Source organism: Staurois parvus, unplaced genomic scaffold (assembly GCF_062004578.1).
Source record: "Staurois parvus isolate SC_StPar_1 unplaced genomic scaffold, SC_StPar_1.0 ptg000470l, whole genome shotgun sequence".
NCBI classification, from domain to species: Eukaryota; Metazoa; Chordata; class Amphibia; order Anura; family Ranidae; genus Staurois; species Staurois parvus.
Genome location: NW_028318266.1, coordinates 1,389,165 through 1,403,477, shown reverse-complemented (window position 1 = coordinate 1,403,477; position 14,313 = coordinate 1,389,165). Strand labels below are relative to the sequence as shown.

The following is a 14,313-nucleotide window of genomic DNA, read 5'->3' as shown; positions in this document are numbered from 1 at the left end:
TCATGCTGCTGCCAAGTCCAGAGTCTCTCATGGGTCCCTGTACGGCCTCCCATTGCTGCTGTCTCCATCGCCACACTCTGCCATGTGCCACATTCAGGTCTCTTCACACTGCTTGTGTTTTCAATTTTTTGACATAGGGTGCTGGCAGATTACGGGCCTCCCATAGCTGCTGCCAGGCCCCTAATCTGCCATGGGCCCCTATATACCGCCTCCTCATGCTGCTGCCAAGTCCAGAGTCTCTCATGGGTCCCTGTACGGCCTCCCATTGCTGCTGTCTCCATTGCCACACTCTGCCATGTGCCACTTTCAGGTCTCCTCACACACTGCTGTTGTGTTGAATTTTTTGACATAGGGTGCTGGCAGATTACGGGCCTCCCATAGCTGCTGCCAGGCCCCTAATCTGCCATGGGCCCCTATATACCGCCTCCTCATGCTGCTGCCAAGTCCAGAGTCTCTCATGGGTCCCTGTACGGCCTCCCATTGCTGCTGTCTCCATCGCCACACTCTGCCATGTGCCACTTTCAGGTCTCCTCACACACTGCTGTTGTGTTGAATTTTTTGACATAGGGTGCTGGCAGATTACGGGCCTCCCATAGCTGCTGCCAGGCCCCTAATCTGCCATGGGCCCCTATATACCGCCTCCTCATGCTGCTGCCAAGTCCAGAGTCTCTCATGGGTCCCTGTACGGCCTCCCATTGCTGCTGTCTCCATCGCCACACTCTGCCATGTGCCACATTCAGGTCTCTTCACACTGCTTGTGTTTTCAATTTTTTGACATAGGGTGCTGGCAGATTACGGGCCTCCCATAGCTGCTGCCAGGCCCCTAATCTGCCATGGGCCCCTATATACCGCCTCCTCATGCTGCTGCCAAGTCCAGAGTCTCTCATGGGTCCCTGTACGGCCTCCCATTGCTGCTGTCTCCATCGCCACACTCTGCCATGTGCCACTTTCAGGTCTCCTCACAAACTGCTGTTGTGTTGAATTTTTTGACATAGGGTGCTGGCAGATTACGGGCCTCCCATAGCTGCTGCCAGGCCCCTAATCTGCCATGGGCCCCTATATACCACCTCCTCATGCTGCTGCCAAGTCCAGAGTCTCTCATGGGTCCCTGTACGGCCTCCCATTGCTGCTGTCTCCATCGCCACACTCTGCCATGTGCCACATTCAGGTCTCTTCACACTGCTTGTGTTTTCAATTTTTTGACATAGGGTGCTGGCAGATTACGGGCCTCCCATAGCTGCTGCCAGGCCCCTAATCTGCCATGGGCCCCTATATACCACCTCCTCATGCTGCTGCCAAGTCCAGAGTCTCTCATGGGTCCCTGTACGGCCTCCCATTGCTGCTGTCTCCATCGCCACACTCTGCCATGTGCCACATTCAGGTCTCTTCACACTGCTTGTGTTTTCAATTTTTTGACATAGGGTGCTGGCAGATTACGGGCCTCCCATAGCTGCTGCCAGGCCCCTAATCTGCCATGGGCCCCTATATACCGCCTCCTCATGCTGCTGCCAAGTCCAGAGTCTCTCATGGGTCCCTGTACGGCCTCCCATTGCTGCTGTCTCCATCGCCACACTCTGCCATGTGCCACATTCAGGTCTCTTCACACTGCTTGTGTTTTCAATTTTTTGACATAGGGTGCTGGCAGATTACGGGCCTCCCATAGCTGCTGCCAGGCCCCTAATCTGCCATGGGCCCCTATATACCGCCTCCTCATGCTGCTGCCAAGTCCAGAGTCTCTCATGGGTCCCTGTACGGCCTCCCATTGCTGCTGTCTCCATTGCCACACTCTGCCATGTGCCACTTTCAGGTCTCCTCACACACTGCTGTTGTGTTGAATTTTTTGACATAGGGTGCTGGCAGATTACGGGCCTCCCATAGCTGCTGCCAGGCCCCTAATCTGCCATGGGCCCCTATATACCGCCTCCTCATGCTGCTGCCAAGTCCAGAGTCTCTCATGGGTCCCTGTACGGCCTCCCATTGCTGCTGTCTCCATCGCCACACTCTGCCATGTGCCACTTTCAGGTCTCCTCACACACTGCTGTTGTGTTGAATTTTTTGACATAGGGTGCTGGCAGATTACGGGCCTCCCATAGCTGCTGCCAGACCCCTAATCTGCCATGGGCCCCTATATACCGCCTCCTCATGCTGCTGCCAAGTCCAGAGTCTCTCATGGGTCCCTGTACGGCCTCCCATTGCTGCTGTCTCCATCGCCACACTCTGCCATGTGCCACATTCAGGTCTCTTCACACTGCTTGTGTTTTCAATTTTTTGACATAGGGTGCTGGCAGATTACGGGCCTCCCATAGCTGCTGCCAGGCCCCTAATCTGCCATGGGCCCCTATATACCACCTCCTCATGCTGCTGCCAAGTCCAGAGTCTCTCATGGGTCCCTGTACGGCCTCCCATTGCTGCTGTCTCCATCGCCACACTCTGCCATGTGCCACATTCAGGTCTCTTCACACTGCTTGTGTTTTCAATTTTTTGACATAGGGTGCTGGCAGATTACGGGCCTCCCATAGCTGCTGCCAGGCCCCTAATCTGCCATGGGCCCCTATATACCGCCTCCTCATGCTGCTGCCAAGTCCAGAGTCTCTCATGGGTCCCTGTACGGCCTCCCATTGCTGCTGTCTCCATCGCCACACTCTGCCATGTGCCACATTCAGGTCTCTTCACACTGCTTGTGTTTTCAATTTTTTGACATAGGGTGCTGGCAGATTACGGGCCTCCCATAGCTGCTGCCAGGCCCCTAATCTGCCATGGGCCCCTATATACCGCCTCCTCATGCTGCTGCCAAGTCCAGAGTCTCTCATGGGTCCCTGTACGGCCTCCCATTGCTGCTGTCTCCATCGCCACACTCTGCCATGTGCCACTTTCAGGTCTCCTCACAAACTGCTGTTGTGTTGAATTTTTTGACATAGGGTGCTGGCAGATTACGGGCCTCCCATAGCTGCTGCCAGGCCCCTAATCTGCCATGGGCCCCTATATACCGCCTCCTCATGCTGCTGCCAAGTCCAGAGTCTCTCATGGGTCCCTGTACGGCCTCCCATTGCTGCTGTCTCCATCGCCACACTCTGCCATGTGCCACATTCAGGTCTCTTCACACTGCTTGTGTTTTCAATTTTTTGACATAGGGTGCTGGCAGATTACGGGCCTCCCATAGCTGCTGCCAGGCCCCTAATCTGCCATGGGCCCCTATATACCACCTCCTCATGCTGCTGCCAAGTCCAGAGTCTCTCATGGGTCCCTGTACGGCCTCCCATTGCTGCTGTCTCCATCGCCACACTCTGCCATGTGCCACTTTCAGGTCTCCTCACACACTGCTGTTGTGTTGAATTTTTTGACATAGGGTGCTGGCAGATTACGGGCCTCCCATAGCTGCTGCCAGGCCCCTAATCTGCCATGGGCCCCTATATACCGCCTCCTCATGCTGCTGCCAAGTCCAGAGTCTCTCATGGGTCCCTGTACGGCCTCCCATTGCTGCTGTCTCCATCGCCACACTCTGCCATGTGCCACATTCAGGTCTCTTCACACTGCTTGTGTTTTCAATTTTTTGACATAGGGTGCTGGCAGATTACGGGCCTCCCATAGCTGCTGCCAGGCCCCTAATCTGCCATGGGCCCCTATATACCACCTCCTCATGCTGCTGCCAAGTCCAGAGTCTCTCATGGGTCCCTGTACGGCCTCCCATTGCTGCTGTCTCCATCGCCACACTCTGCCATGTGCCACATTCAGGTCTCTTCACACTGCTTGTGTTTTCAATTTTTTGACATAGGGTGCTGGCAGATTACGGACCTCCCATAGCTGCTGCCAGGCCCCTAATCTGCCATGGGCCCCTATATACCGCCTCCTCATGCTGCTGCCAAGTCCAGAGTCTCTCATGGGTCCCTGTACGGCCTCCCATTGCTGCTGTCTCCATCGCCACACTCTGCCATGTGCCACTTTCAGGTCTCCTCACACACTGCTGTTGTGTTGAATTTTTTGACATAGGGTGCTGGCAGATTACGGGCCTCCCATAGCTGCTGCCAGGCCCCTAATCTGCCATGGGCCCCTATATACCGCCTCCTCATGCTGCTGCCAAGTCCAGAGTCTCTCATGGGTCCCTGTACGGCCTCCCATTGCTGCTGTCTCCATCGCCACACTCTGCCATGTGCCACATTCAGGTCTCTTCACACTGCTTGTGTTTTCAATTTTTTGACATAGGGTGCTGGCAGATTACGGGCCTCCCATAGCTGCTGCCAGGCTCCTAATCTGCCATGGGCCCCTATATACCGCCTCCTCATGCTGCTGCCAAGTCCAGAGTCTCTCATGGGTCCCTGTACGGCCTCCCATTGCTGCTGTTTCCATCGCCACACTCTGCCATGTGCCACATTCAGGTCTCTTCACACTGCTGGTGTGTTGAATTTTTTGACATAGGGTGCTGGCAGATTACGGGCCTCCCATAGCTGCTGCCAGGCCCCTAATCTGCCATGGGCCCCTATATACCGCCTCCTCATGCTGCTGCCAAGTCCAGAGTCTCTCATGGGTCCCTGTACGGCCTCCCATTGCTGCTGTCTCCATCGCCACACTCTGCCATGTGCCACATTCAGGTCTCTTCACACTGCTTGTGTTTTCAATTTTTTGACATAGGGTGCTGGCAGATTACGGGCTTCCCATAGCTGCTGCCAGGCCCCTAATCTGCCATGGGCCCCTATATACCACCTCCTCATGCTGCTGCCAAGTCCAGAGTCTCTCATGGGTCCCTGTACGGCCTCCCATTGCTGCTGTCTCCTTCGCCACACTCTGCCATGTGCCACTTTCAGGTCTCCTCACACACTGCTGTTGTGTTGAATTTTTTGACATAGGGTGCTGGCAGATTACGGGCCTCCCATAGCTGCTGCCAGGCCCCTAATCTGCCATGGGCCCCTATATACCGCCTCCTCATGCTGCTGCCAAGTCCAGAGTCTCTCATGGGTCCCTGTACGGCCTCCCATTGCTGCTGTTTCCATCGCCACACTCTGCCATGTGCCACATTCAGGTCTCTTCACACTGCTGGTGTGTTGAATTTTTTGACATAGGGTGCTGGCAGATTACGGGCCTCCCATAGCTGCTGCCAGGCCCCTAATCTGCCATGGGCCCCTATATACCGCCTCCTCATGCTGCTGCCAAGTCCAGAGTCTCTCATGGGTCCCTGTACGGCCTCCCATTGCTGCTGTTTCCATCGCCACACTCTGCCATGTGCCACATTCAGGTCTCTTCACACTGCTGGTGTGTTGAATTTTTTGACATAGGGTGCTGGCAGATTACGGGCCTCCCATAGCTGCTGCCAGGCCCCTAATCTGCCATGGGCCCCTATATACCGCCTCCTCATGCTGCTGCCAAGTCCAGAGTCTCTCATGGGTCCCTGTACGGCCTCCCATTGCTGCTGTCTCCATCGCCACACTCTGCCATGTGCCACATTCAGGTCTCTTCACACTGCTTGTGTTTTCAATTTTTTGACATAGGGTGCTGGCAGATTACGGGCTTCCCATAGCTGCTGCCAGGCCCCTAATCTGCCATGGGCCCCTATATACCACCTCCTCATGCTGCTGCCAAGTCCAGAGTCTCTCATGGGTCCCTGTACGGCCTCCCATTGCTGCTGTCTCCATCGCCACACTCTGCCATGTGCCACATTCAGGTCTCTTCACACTGCTTGTGTTTTCAATTTTTTGACATAGGGTGCTGGCAGATTACGGGCCTCCCATAGCTGCTGCCAGGCCCCTAATCTGCCATGGGCCCCTATATACCGCCTCCTCATGCTGCTGCCAAGTCCAGAGTCTCTCATGGGTCCCTGTACGGCCTCCCATTGCTGCTGTCTCCATCGCCACACTCTGCCATGTGCCACATTCAGGTCTCTTCACACTGCTTGTGTTTTCAATTTTTTGACATAGGGTGCTGGCAGATTACGGGCCTCCCATAGCTGCTGCCAGGCCCCTAATCTGCCATGGGCCCCTATATACCGCCTCCTCATGCTGCTGCCAAGTCCAGAGTCTCTCATGGGTCCCTGTACGGCCTCCCATTGCTGCTGTCTCCATCGCCACACTCTGCCATGTGCCACTTTCAGGTCTCCTCACACACTGCTGTTGTGTTGAATTTTTTGACATAGGGTGCTGGCAGATTACGGGCCTCCCATAGCTGCTGCCAGGCCCCTAATCTGCCATGGGCCCCTATATACCGCCTCCTCATGCTGCTGCCAAGTCCAGAGTCTCTCATGGGTCCCTGTACGGCCTCCCATTGCTGCTGTCTCCATCGCCACACTCTGCCATGTGCCACATTCAGGTCTCTTCACACTGCTTGTGTTTTCAATTTTTTGACATAGGGTGCTGGCAGATTACGGGCCTCCCATAGCTGCTGCCAGGCCCCTAATCTGCCATGGGCCCCTATATACCGCCTCCTCATGCTGCTGCCAAGTCCAGAGTCTCTCATGGGTCCCTGTACGGCCTCCCATTGCTGCTGTTTCCATCGCCACACTCTGCCATGTGCCACATTCAGGTCTCTTCACACTGCTGGTGTGTTGAATTTTTTGACATAGGGTGCTGGCAGATTACGGGCCTCCCATAGCTGCTGCCAGGCCCCTAATCTGCCATGGGCCCCTAAATACCGCCTCCTCATGCTGCTGCCAAGTCCAGAGTCTCTCATGGGTCCCTGTACGGCCTCCCATTGCTGCTGTCTCCATCGCCACACTCTGCCATGTGCCACATTCAGGTCTCTTCACACTGCTTGTGTTTTCAATTTTTTGACATAGGGTGCTGGCAGATTACGGGCTTCCCATAGCTGCTGCCAGGCCCCTAATCTGCCATGGGCCCCTATATACCGCCTCCTCATGCTGCTGCCAAGTCCAGAGTCTCTCATGGGTCCCTGTACGGCCTCCCATTGCTGCTGTCTCCATCGCCACACTCTGCCATGTGCCACTTTCAGGTCTCCTCACACACTGCTGTTGTGTTGAATTTTTTGACATAGGGTGCTGGCAGATTACGGGCCTCCCATAGCTGCTGCCAGGCCCCTAATCTGCCATGGGCCCCTATATACCGCCTCCTCATGCTGCTGCCAAGTCCAGAGTCTCTCATGGGTCCCTGTACGGCCTCCCATTGCTGCTGTTTCCATCGCCACACTCTGCCATGTGCCACATTCAGGTCTCTTCACACTGCTGGTGTGTTGAATTTTTTGACATAGGGTGCTGGCAGATTACGGGCCTCCCATAGCTGCTGCCAGGCCCCTAATCTGCCATGGGCCCCTATATACCGCCTCCTCATGCTGCTGCCAAGTCCAGAGTCTCTCATGGGTCCCTGTACGGCCTCCCATTGCTGCTGCCAGGAGGCAGCAGGGTCACAGCAGTGTCAGTGGAGGCAAACGGCCACGGAGTAGAGCACCAGCTCCACTGCAGCCTACCACCACGGCCAGTAGTGGTGCCGGTGTGCACGGAGGAAGTAGCAGTCAGCCAGTGAGGAGTAGAGGAGGCAAAGTTTCCTACTCTGCGGTGTGGCAATTTTTCATCAAGCCGCCCGAGGAAGTAAACGTAGCCGTATGTCGACTATGTGGCCAGAAAGTCAAGCGTGGCCAGGGGGCCCATGTTGGGACTACAGCGTTGCGTCAGCATATGCAGCGTCGCCATTCGGTGGCCTGGGGAAACCGTGATAAAGATACGGCGGTTCTGCCTGCCCCAGCCCAGGGTTCCATTTTGTCATAGGGTGCTGGCAGATTACAGGCCTCCCATAGGTGCTGCCAGGCCCCAAATCTGCCATGGACCCCCGTACCGCCTGGTCACGCTGCTGCTGGGCCCACAGTGTGACCTGGGTCCCTGTACCGCCTCCCATTGCTCCCACTCTGCCATGTGCCACTTTCAGGTCTCTTCACACTCCTGCTGGTTTCCATTTTGTCATAGGTTGCTGTATGGCCTCCCATTGCTGCTGCCTCCACCGCCACACTGTGGCTCCAAACACTGGTTTTGGCCCCGTGACTGGCCAAATGAGTGAAGTGTGCGGTGATTCTAAGATCGACGGCACTCATCTGCATGTCATACTGACTGACAGTATTATTTCTCTTCCCCAGCAGACTCCAAGGGCATTTAAATTAAAGGTACAGTGTTCTGCACTAATATTAAGTCTCTCTGAAGCCTAGAAACACCCTTTTTTAAGTTAAATTCACAGCGAATTTATTCGACTCGAATCGAATATTGTCCACGAATTCGCCGAATCAGTCGAATCGAATTTTTCATTTCTTCGCTCATCTCTAATATGAACCAAAACAGAAAATCCTATATCTTTTCTTGCACTTTTCTTTTACTGCCAGAGAAAGCTGCTGTCACCCTGTTTTAAAATTTCAGCTCAATTTTAAGTTTACAGGTATATTCATAAAGGACATACAGATTTAGAGAGCTATGTTTGATACATACAATTTCCACGTCTCTGCATCAGTCATGACATTTGCCCTACAAAACAGATAGAACCTCTGATGTAATAAGAGAAAAGAAAAGCAAAGCAAAAAACAGCATAAAAATTATTTTATTTAAGTCATTTTTTATTTACAGGTGGGGCCTGATAGGCTATTTCAACTCCTAGATATTCTTGGATATCCCAAGAGTAAAATCTCCTGGTCTTTATTCCTGACAAGGGACAAGCTGTAGGTGAGGTTTGAACCAAGGTTCTGACCAGGGGTGGACTGAAAACTCATGGACCCCCCCTGGGCAATAGGGGATCATGGGGCCCCTGTGTCCTTGCCCAAACTCAAAAAAGTCTATAAAAAAGGTACCAGGGGCATCTCATGGGGCCCCCTACAGACCCCAGGCCCTCGGGCAGTGCCCGAGTTTCCAAATGGTCAGTCCGCCCTTGGTTCTGACCAAACGTTGGCTGTTCCAGTGTCCAGGCGATTGCCCAAACTATTGTGTGTTGACCCCCTGTTTGACAGGAGCTGTGCATCATATATCCACTTAAGGAACGCCCACCCACAATGTACTGCGGACGGGCGGCCCGAGCAGGCATAGCGATGTACTGCTACATCTGGATTAGGGCACGCAAAAAATAAAAAACCCAGTGGTGATCAAATACCACCAAAAGAAAGTTCTATTTGTGTGAAAAAATTATATAAATTTAATTTGGGTGCAGCGTTGCATGCCAGCGCAATTACCAGTTAAAGTAGCACAGTACTGATTAGCAAAAAATGTCCTGGTCATGATGAGGGCAAAACCTTCTGGAGCTGAAGTAGATATTGAAGTGGTATTTCTATGGGTTCTATATATGACAGCTTCCTACTCTGATTGGTACCTAGAAACCACTGACATCACCACAAATTCCCACCCCTTTTAAGCAAAGGGCCAGGATAACACTGAAATCACTGCCCAAATATGGCTACTGGCCATATATTGGATGTCTTTCTTTCTAGGTTACAATTCTTTTTTGTAACTATGTACCCTATATTCATTCACATGTGGGATGGTGGAAGATTTTATTTTTTGCATGGTGAGAGAGAGACAAGTTGGAGTCAGATTGGAGATTTGGAAATATTTATGCACAAAAATTGAAGGGCTTGACCAACTTCATCCTTTGTTGAGAGCATAAGGAGAACAAAATACATGAAATATTTCCTGGGACTGTAAAATTTACAATTTGTGGACACTAGTTTTTGGCGTTGGATTTTTATATTATATAGATCCTCAGAGATGTCTATGTGCTTTTTTGTTTTGTTTTTTTTTTAAAAAGGAAGCTGTCCTTTGCCGCCAATTGTAAACACGTTTTTTATCAGAGATGTGCCCCATCACAGGCAGGATTAGGACACCCCAAGCATGTTATTTAAAGGAACTGGAAAGTTTTATTGTTTTACTTTAGGTATGTAAAAAAAAAAAAAAAAACACTGCTCCCGGCAGAATGGAAGTTAAACTTTTCTGCATTGGTGCACGTTCTCCAGGGCCAGGGGCGGACTGACAACTCATGGGGCCCCCGGGCAATAGGGGATCATGGGGCCCCTGTGTCCTTGCGCAAACTCAAAAAAGCCTATGAAAAAGGTAGCAGGGGCATCTCATGGGGCCCCCTACTGACCCCGGGCCCTCGGGCAGTGCCCGAGTTTCCAAATGGTCAGTCCGCCCCTGTTCAGGGCGCCATCATGCCCCCATCATGCTATTTTTAATACCCCATGCCTAATAGTCCAGAAAATTGGATTTTTTAATTTGACAAATTTGTCTTCCATTGATTTTAATTAGGGTTCAGGTTTGGCATTCAAACTTCTTTGAAGTTTGCTGAATCCTGCTTAAACCAAATCAAGGACAGTGCAGCTCATTGCTATTCCCGACTAATGTCCACAGTGTTTTGTATGATCTTGCCCACTTTTGTATGCTCCAGCTCTTCCTTATACATTCCCTAAAATGTTATGCAAAACAATCCAGCATGGATTGTGGGAGCCCACTCATATTGGGCACAGAAGGTGTGTCTGGGAACTCTAAGCAGAGATCTCATCAACAGCATTCCCAAAAGATAGAAGATGGAGATTAACGCTCCATCTATCAAAAACTCAAAACCAGTGGACTGGCTCTTTATATGGACACTTTCTTGATAAAAGTAGTTTGAAAAATCTATTTCAGTCAGAATGAGCCCAGAATGTGAACATATTTTATAATGGCCCCTCTAATATCCTGGTTCCTCAAGCTGTAGATCACAGGGTTGAAAATTGGAGTCAAAAAGATATATATCAAAGACAGGTACTTGTTTGTGTTGGAGGAACTGATTTTTGGTGAAAAAATATAAACAGTCCCCAAGCTTCCAAAGTAAAGACAGACAACGATTAGGTGGGAGCTACAAGTAGAGAAGGCCTTCTGTCTCCTGATGGAGGAGGACATCTTCAGGATGGTGTGGAAGATGAAAATATAGGTGGCAACAATAAACACAAATGGACAGAAAACAAGAGGAATAGACAACATGGAAGTAACCAGCTTAGCAGAAGATATATCTGAACATGAAAGCTCTAATACAGGAGGGACATCACAGTAGAAATGGTTGATGACGTTTGGACCACAGAATTCTAACCTATATAAGAAAATATATAGTACAAATGACAGTGTAAATCCTATTGACCAACATATAGAGACAATCTGAAGTTGAAGTCTAGATGTCATAATGAGAATATATTGTAATGGCTTACAAATGGCCACGTATCGGTCAAATGACAAGGAGATTAAAAGCATACATTGAGTGATTCCGCTTACCGCTATCAGACAAAAATTTAGAAGACATCTGGTGATGGGTATTTTTCCACCACCTGCCAATGTCAACCATAACATAATGGGCTGAATATTGCTGGTGAAGAGGATCTCAGACAAGGACATTTTTAATACCCCATGCCTAATAGTCCAGAAAATTGGATTTTTTAATTTGACAAATTTGTCTTCCATTGATTTTAATTAGGGTTCAGGTTTGGCATTCAAACTTCTTTGAAGTTTGCTGAATCCTGCTTAAACCAAATCAAGGACAGTGCAGCTCATTGCTATTCCCGACTAATGTCCACAGTGTTTTGTATGATCTTGCCCACTTTTGTATGCTCCAGCTCTTCCTTATACATTCCCTAAAATGTTATACAAAACAATCCAGCAAGGATTTTGGGAGCCCACTCATATTGGGCACAGAAGATGTGTCTGGGAACTCTAAGCAGAGATCTCATCAACAGCATTCCCAAAAGATAGAAGATGGAGATTAACGCTCCATCTATCAAAAACTCAAACCCAGTGGACTGGCTCTTTATATGGACACTTTCTTGATAAAAGTAGTTTGAAAAATCTCTATTTCAGTCAGCATGAGCCCAGAATGTGAACATATTTTATAATGGCCCCTCTAATATCCTGGTTCCTCAAGCTGTAGATCAGAGGGTTGAAAAGTGGAGTCAAAAAGATATATATCAAAGACAGGTACTTGTTAGTGTTGGAGGAACTGATTTTTGGTGAAAAAATATATACAGTCCCCAAGCTTCCAAAGTAAAGACAGACTACGATTAGGTGGGAGCTACAAGTAGAGAAGGCCTTCTGTCTCCTGATGGAGGAGGACATCTTCAGGATGGTGTGGAAGATGAAAATATAGGTGGCAACAATAAACACAAATGGACAGAAAACAAGAGGAACAGACAACATGGAAGTAACCAGCTTAGCAGAAGAAATATCTGAACATGAAAGTTCTAAAACAGGAGGGACATCACAGTAGAAATGGTTGATGACGTTTGGGCCACAGAATTCTAACCTATATAAGAAAATATATAGTACAAAGGATAGCATAAATCCCATTGACCAACATATAGAGACAATCTGAAGTTGAAGTCTAGAGGTCATAATAAGAATATATTGTAATGGCTTACAAATGGCCACGTATCGGTCAAATGACAAGGAGATTAAAAGCATACATTGAGTGATTCCGCATACCGCGATCAGACAAAAATTTAGAAGACATCTGGTGATGGGTATTTTTCCACCACCTGCCAATGTCAACCATAACATAATGGGCTGAATATTGCTGGTGAAGAGGATCTCAGACAAGGACAGCTGGCTCAGAAAGACATACATGGGAGAATGAAGGTTCTTGCTGACAATAACGAAGATGATGACAAGGGAGTTTGCTGTCAGAGCCATGATGTAAATGACCAGAAGGAGGACAAATAGTAAGATTTTGAGATCATGAAGGTCCCCGAATCCTAAGAGGAGAAATTCTGTGATCGATGTTTGATTCTTCTTGTTCATCACCTGTAGATCACAAGATAATAGGACTTAAAGTGCAACAAAAGGCAAAACTTTTTTTTTTCATGTTGGATATAGTAAGGGAAGGTTATAATCCCTGTAAGGTGTATTTTGCTACCTGTGTCCCATTGGGAAGATTCCCTTCACGTCCTGCCGAATAGCTATAACAGGAAATGAGAGAAAATCCCTCTGTGCTTGTCCCCAGGGTCATCAGAACTAGTGTCCCTATTGGAAAGCACCCTACTATAACTGTTTTTGGAACAACCAATTTTCTTTTACTTCACTATTGGCGATAATGGTAACAGAACTAATAGAAAGGGTGAATCTTCCTAACAGGGGCACAGACAGCATTGAAAATCTGAAAGGCGCTCCAATTCCTTTCCACTCTATCTAGAAACTAAAAAAAGTTCTGCTTTATGAATACTTTAAAGCCAGTTTTTACATTTAAGGCTTTACCTTCTACTTTGTACTTTGCCTCCATGGGGGAGATTTACTAAAAACTGAAGAGTGCAAAATGCAGCTGTGCATGGTAGCCAATCATATTCTAATTTCATATTTTTCAATTAAGCTTTGACCATAAAACCCAGACGCTGATTGGTTTCTATGCAGAGTTCCACCAGATTTTGTACCGTGCAGTTTTAGTCCCCCCCCCCATGTGTCAAGCAAAGTTATAAAAAATGCTATTTATTCTCTCAATACTCTGCTGCTTCCCTCTGCCTCCCCCACTAGTGGCCGGTCCTCTTCAAGATTGAATGACCTCCAGCATTATTCAACCACTTCCTGTGAGCCCATAATAATAAATAATAATTTGAAAGAGTCACAGCATACACTTTCTTTGACAACATCAGCACTGTAATACCAATACAAACAATAGTTATTTCTGATAATCTGAAATAAACTTTCTTGAAAAACCTCTTTCTTGTTGTGAGAGTTTCCTATCTGCTGGCCATCTCTTTGGGCACTTTCCAGGATTCCCTGCATGTTTGGAATCTTCTCCCCAATTTCTAAGGACTACATATCTCAGGGTACGTTGCTACCTTCAAGCAGTGATTCCTGTATTGACTCCGCCTCCTGAAACTCCTCCTCTCAGCACCTCTGTAGTTCAGAAGGCAGGCTCTATGAAATAAGTGACACATGAGTGCTACTAACAGGGCATAGTGACTACGTGTCATGGAATTCAAGGAGGTAAATGTGTAGGGGTCTTCAAAAAGTAGTTTACAAACTTCAAGGTTGTTCATAATATTAGGAGTAAGCTAGAATTAAGTGGAATAGATTATGGAAATGAATGTATGATTTTACATTTGACTGTAGATACACTTGAACTTAACCGAGTGGTTGTGAACTTATTAGGTCTAGACAAACCTCTGTGGGGTGAATTATCATGGCTGGACTCACAGTAAATCCTACATACTGTAGAATGGCCCTCACATGTCCCAAGGTCAGTGCCATTGTATTTAGAACTGCAGACTGCCCACAGCCAGTGCTAGAGAATGGGAAAAAAGGATCCTTCTTGCCATGTAAGTGACCATAAAAGCTATTAAAGTATGTATGCTGCAATTTTTAAAACTTACATTGGGAGAGATTTGGGGAAGGGG

The 14,313-nt window shown here is 48.9% G+C and overlaps 2 protein-coding genes across 2 annotated transcripts; both read right to left on the bottom strand.

Annotated features, from left to right (window-relative positions):
• Window positions 1-10,585: 10,585 nt before the first annotated feature.
• LOC149452493 (olfactory receptor 11L1-like) lies at window positions 10,586-11,620 on the bottom strand. The gene has a single exon (XM_089689164.1). It carries the CDS (start codon window positions 11,390-11,392, stop codon window positions 10,586-10,588), a length of 807 nt encoding a protein of 268 aa, XP_089545290.1. The 5' UTR covers window positions 11,393-11,620.
• Window positions 11,621-11,785: 165 nt separating this feature from the next.
• LOC149452492 (olfactory receptor 5P52-like) lies at window positions 11,786-12,721 on the bottom strand. Its single transcript, XM_089689245.1, has one exon. The coding sequence runs from the start codon at window positions 12,719-12,721 to the stop codon at window positions 11,786-11,788; it is 936 nt and encodes a 311-aa protein (XP_089545371.1).
• Window positions 12,722-14,313: the final 1,592 nt, after the last annotated feature.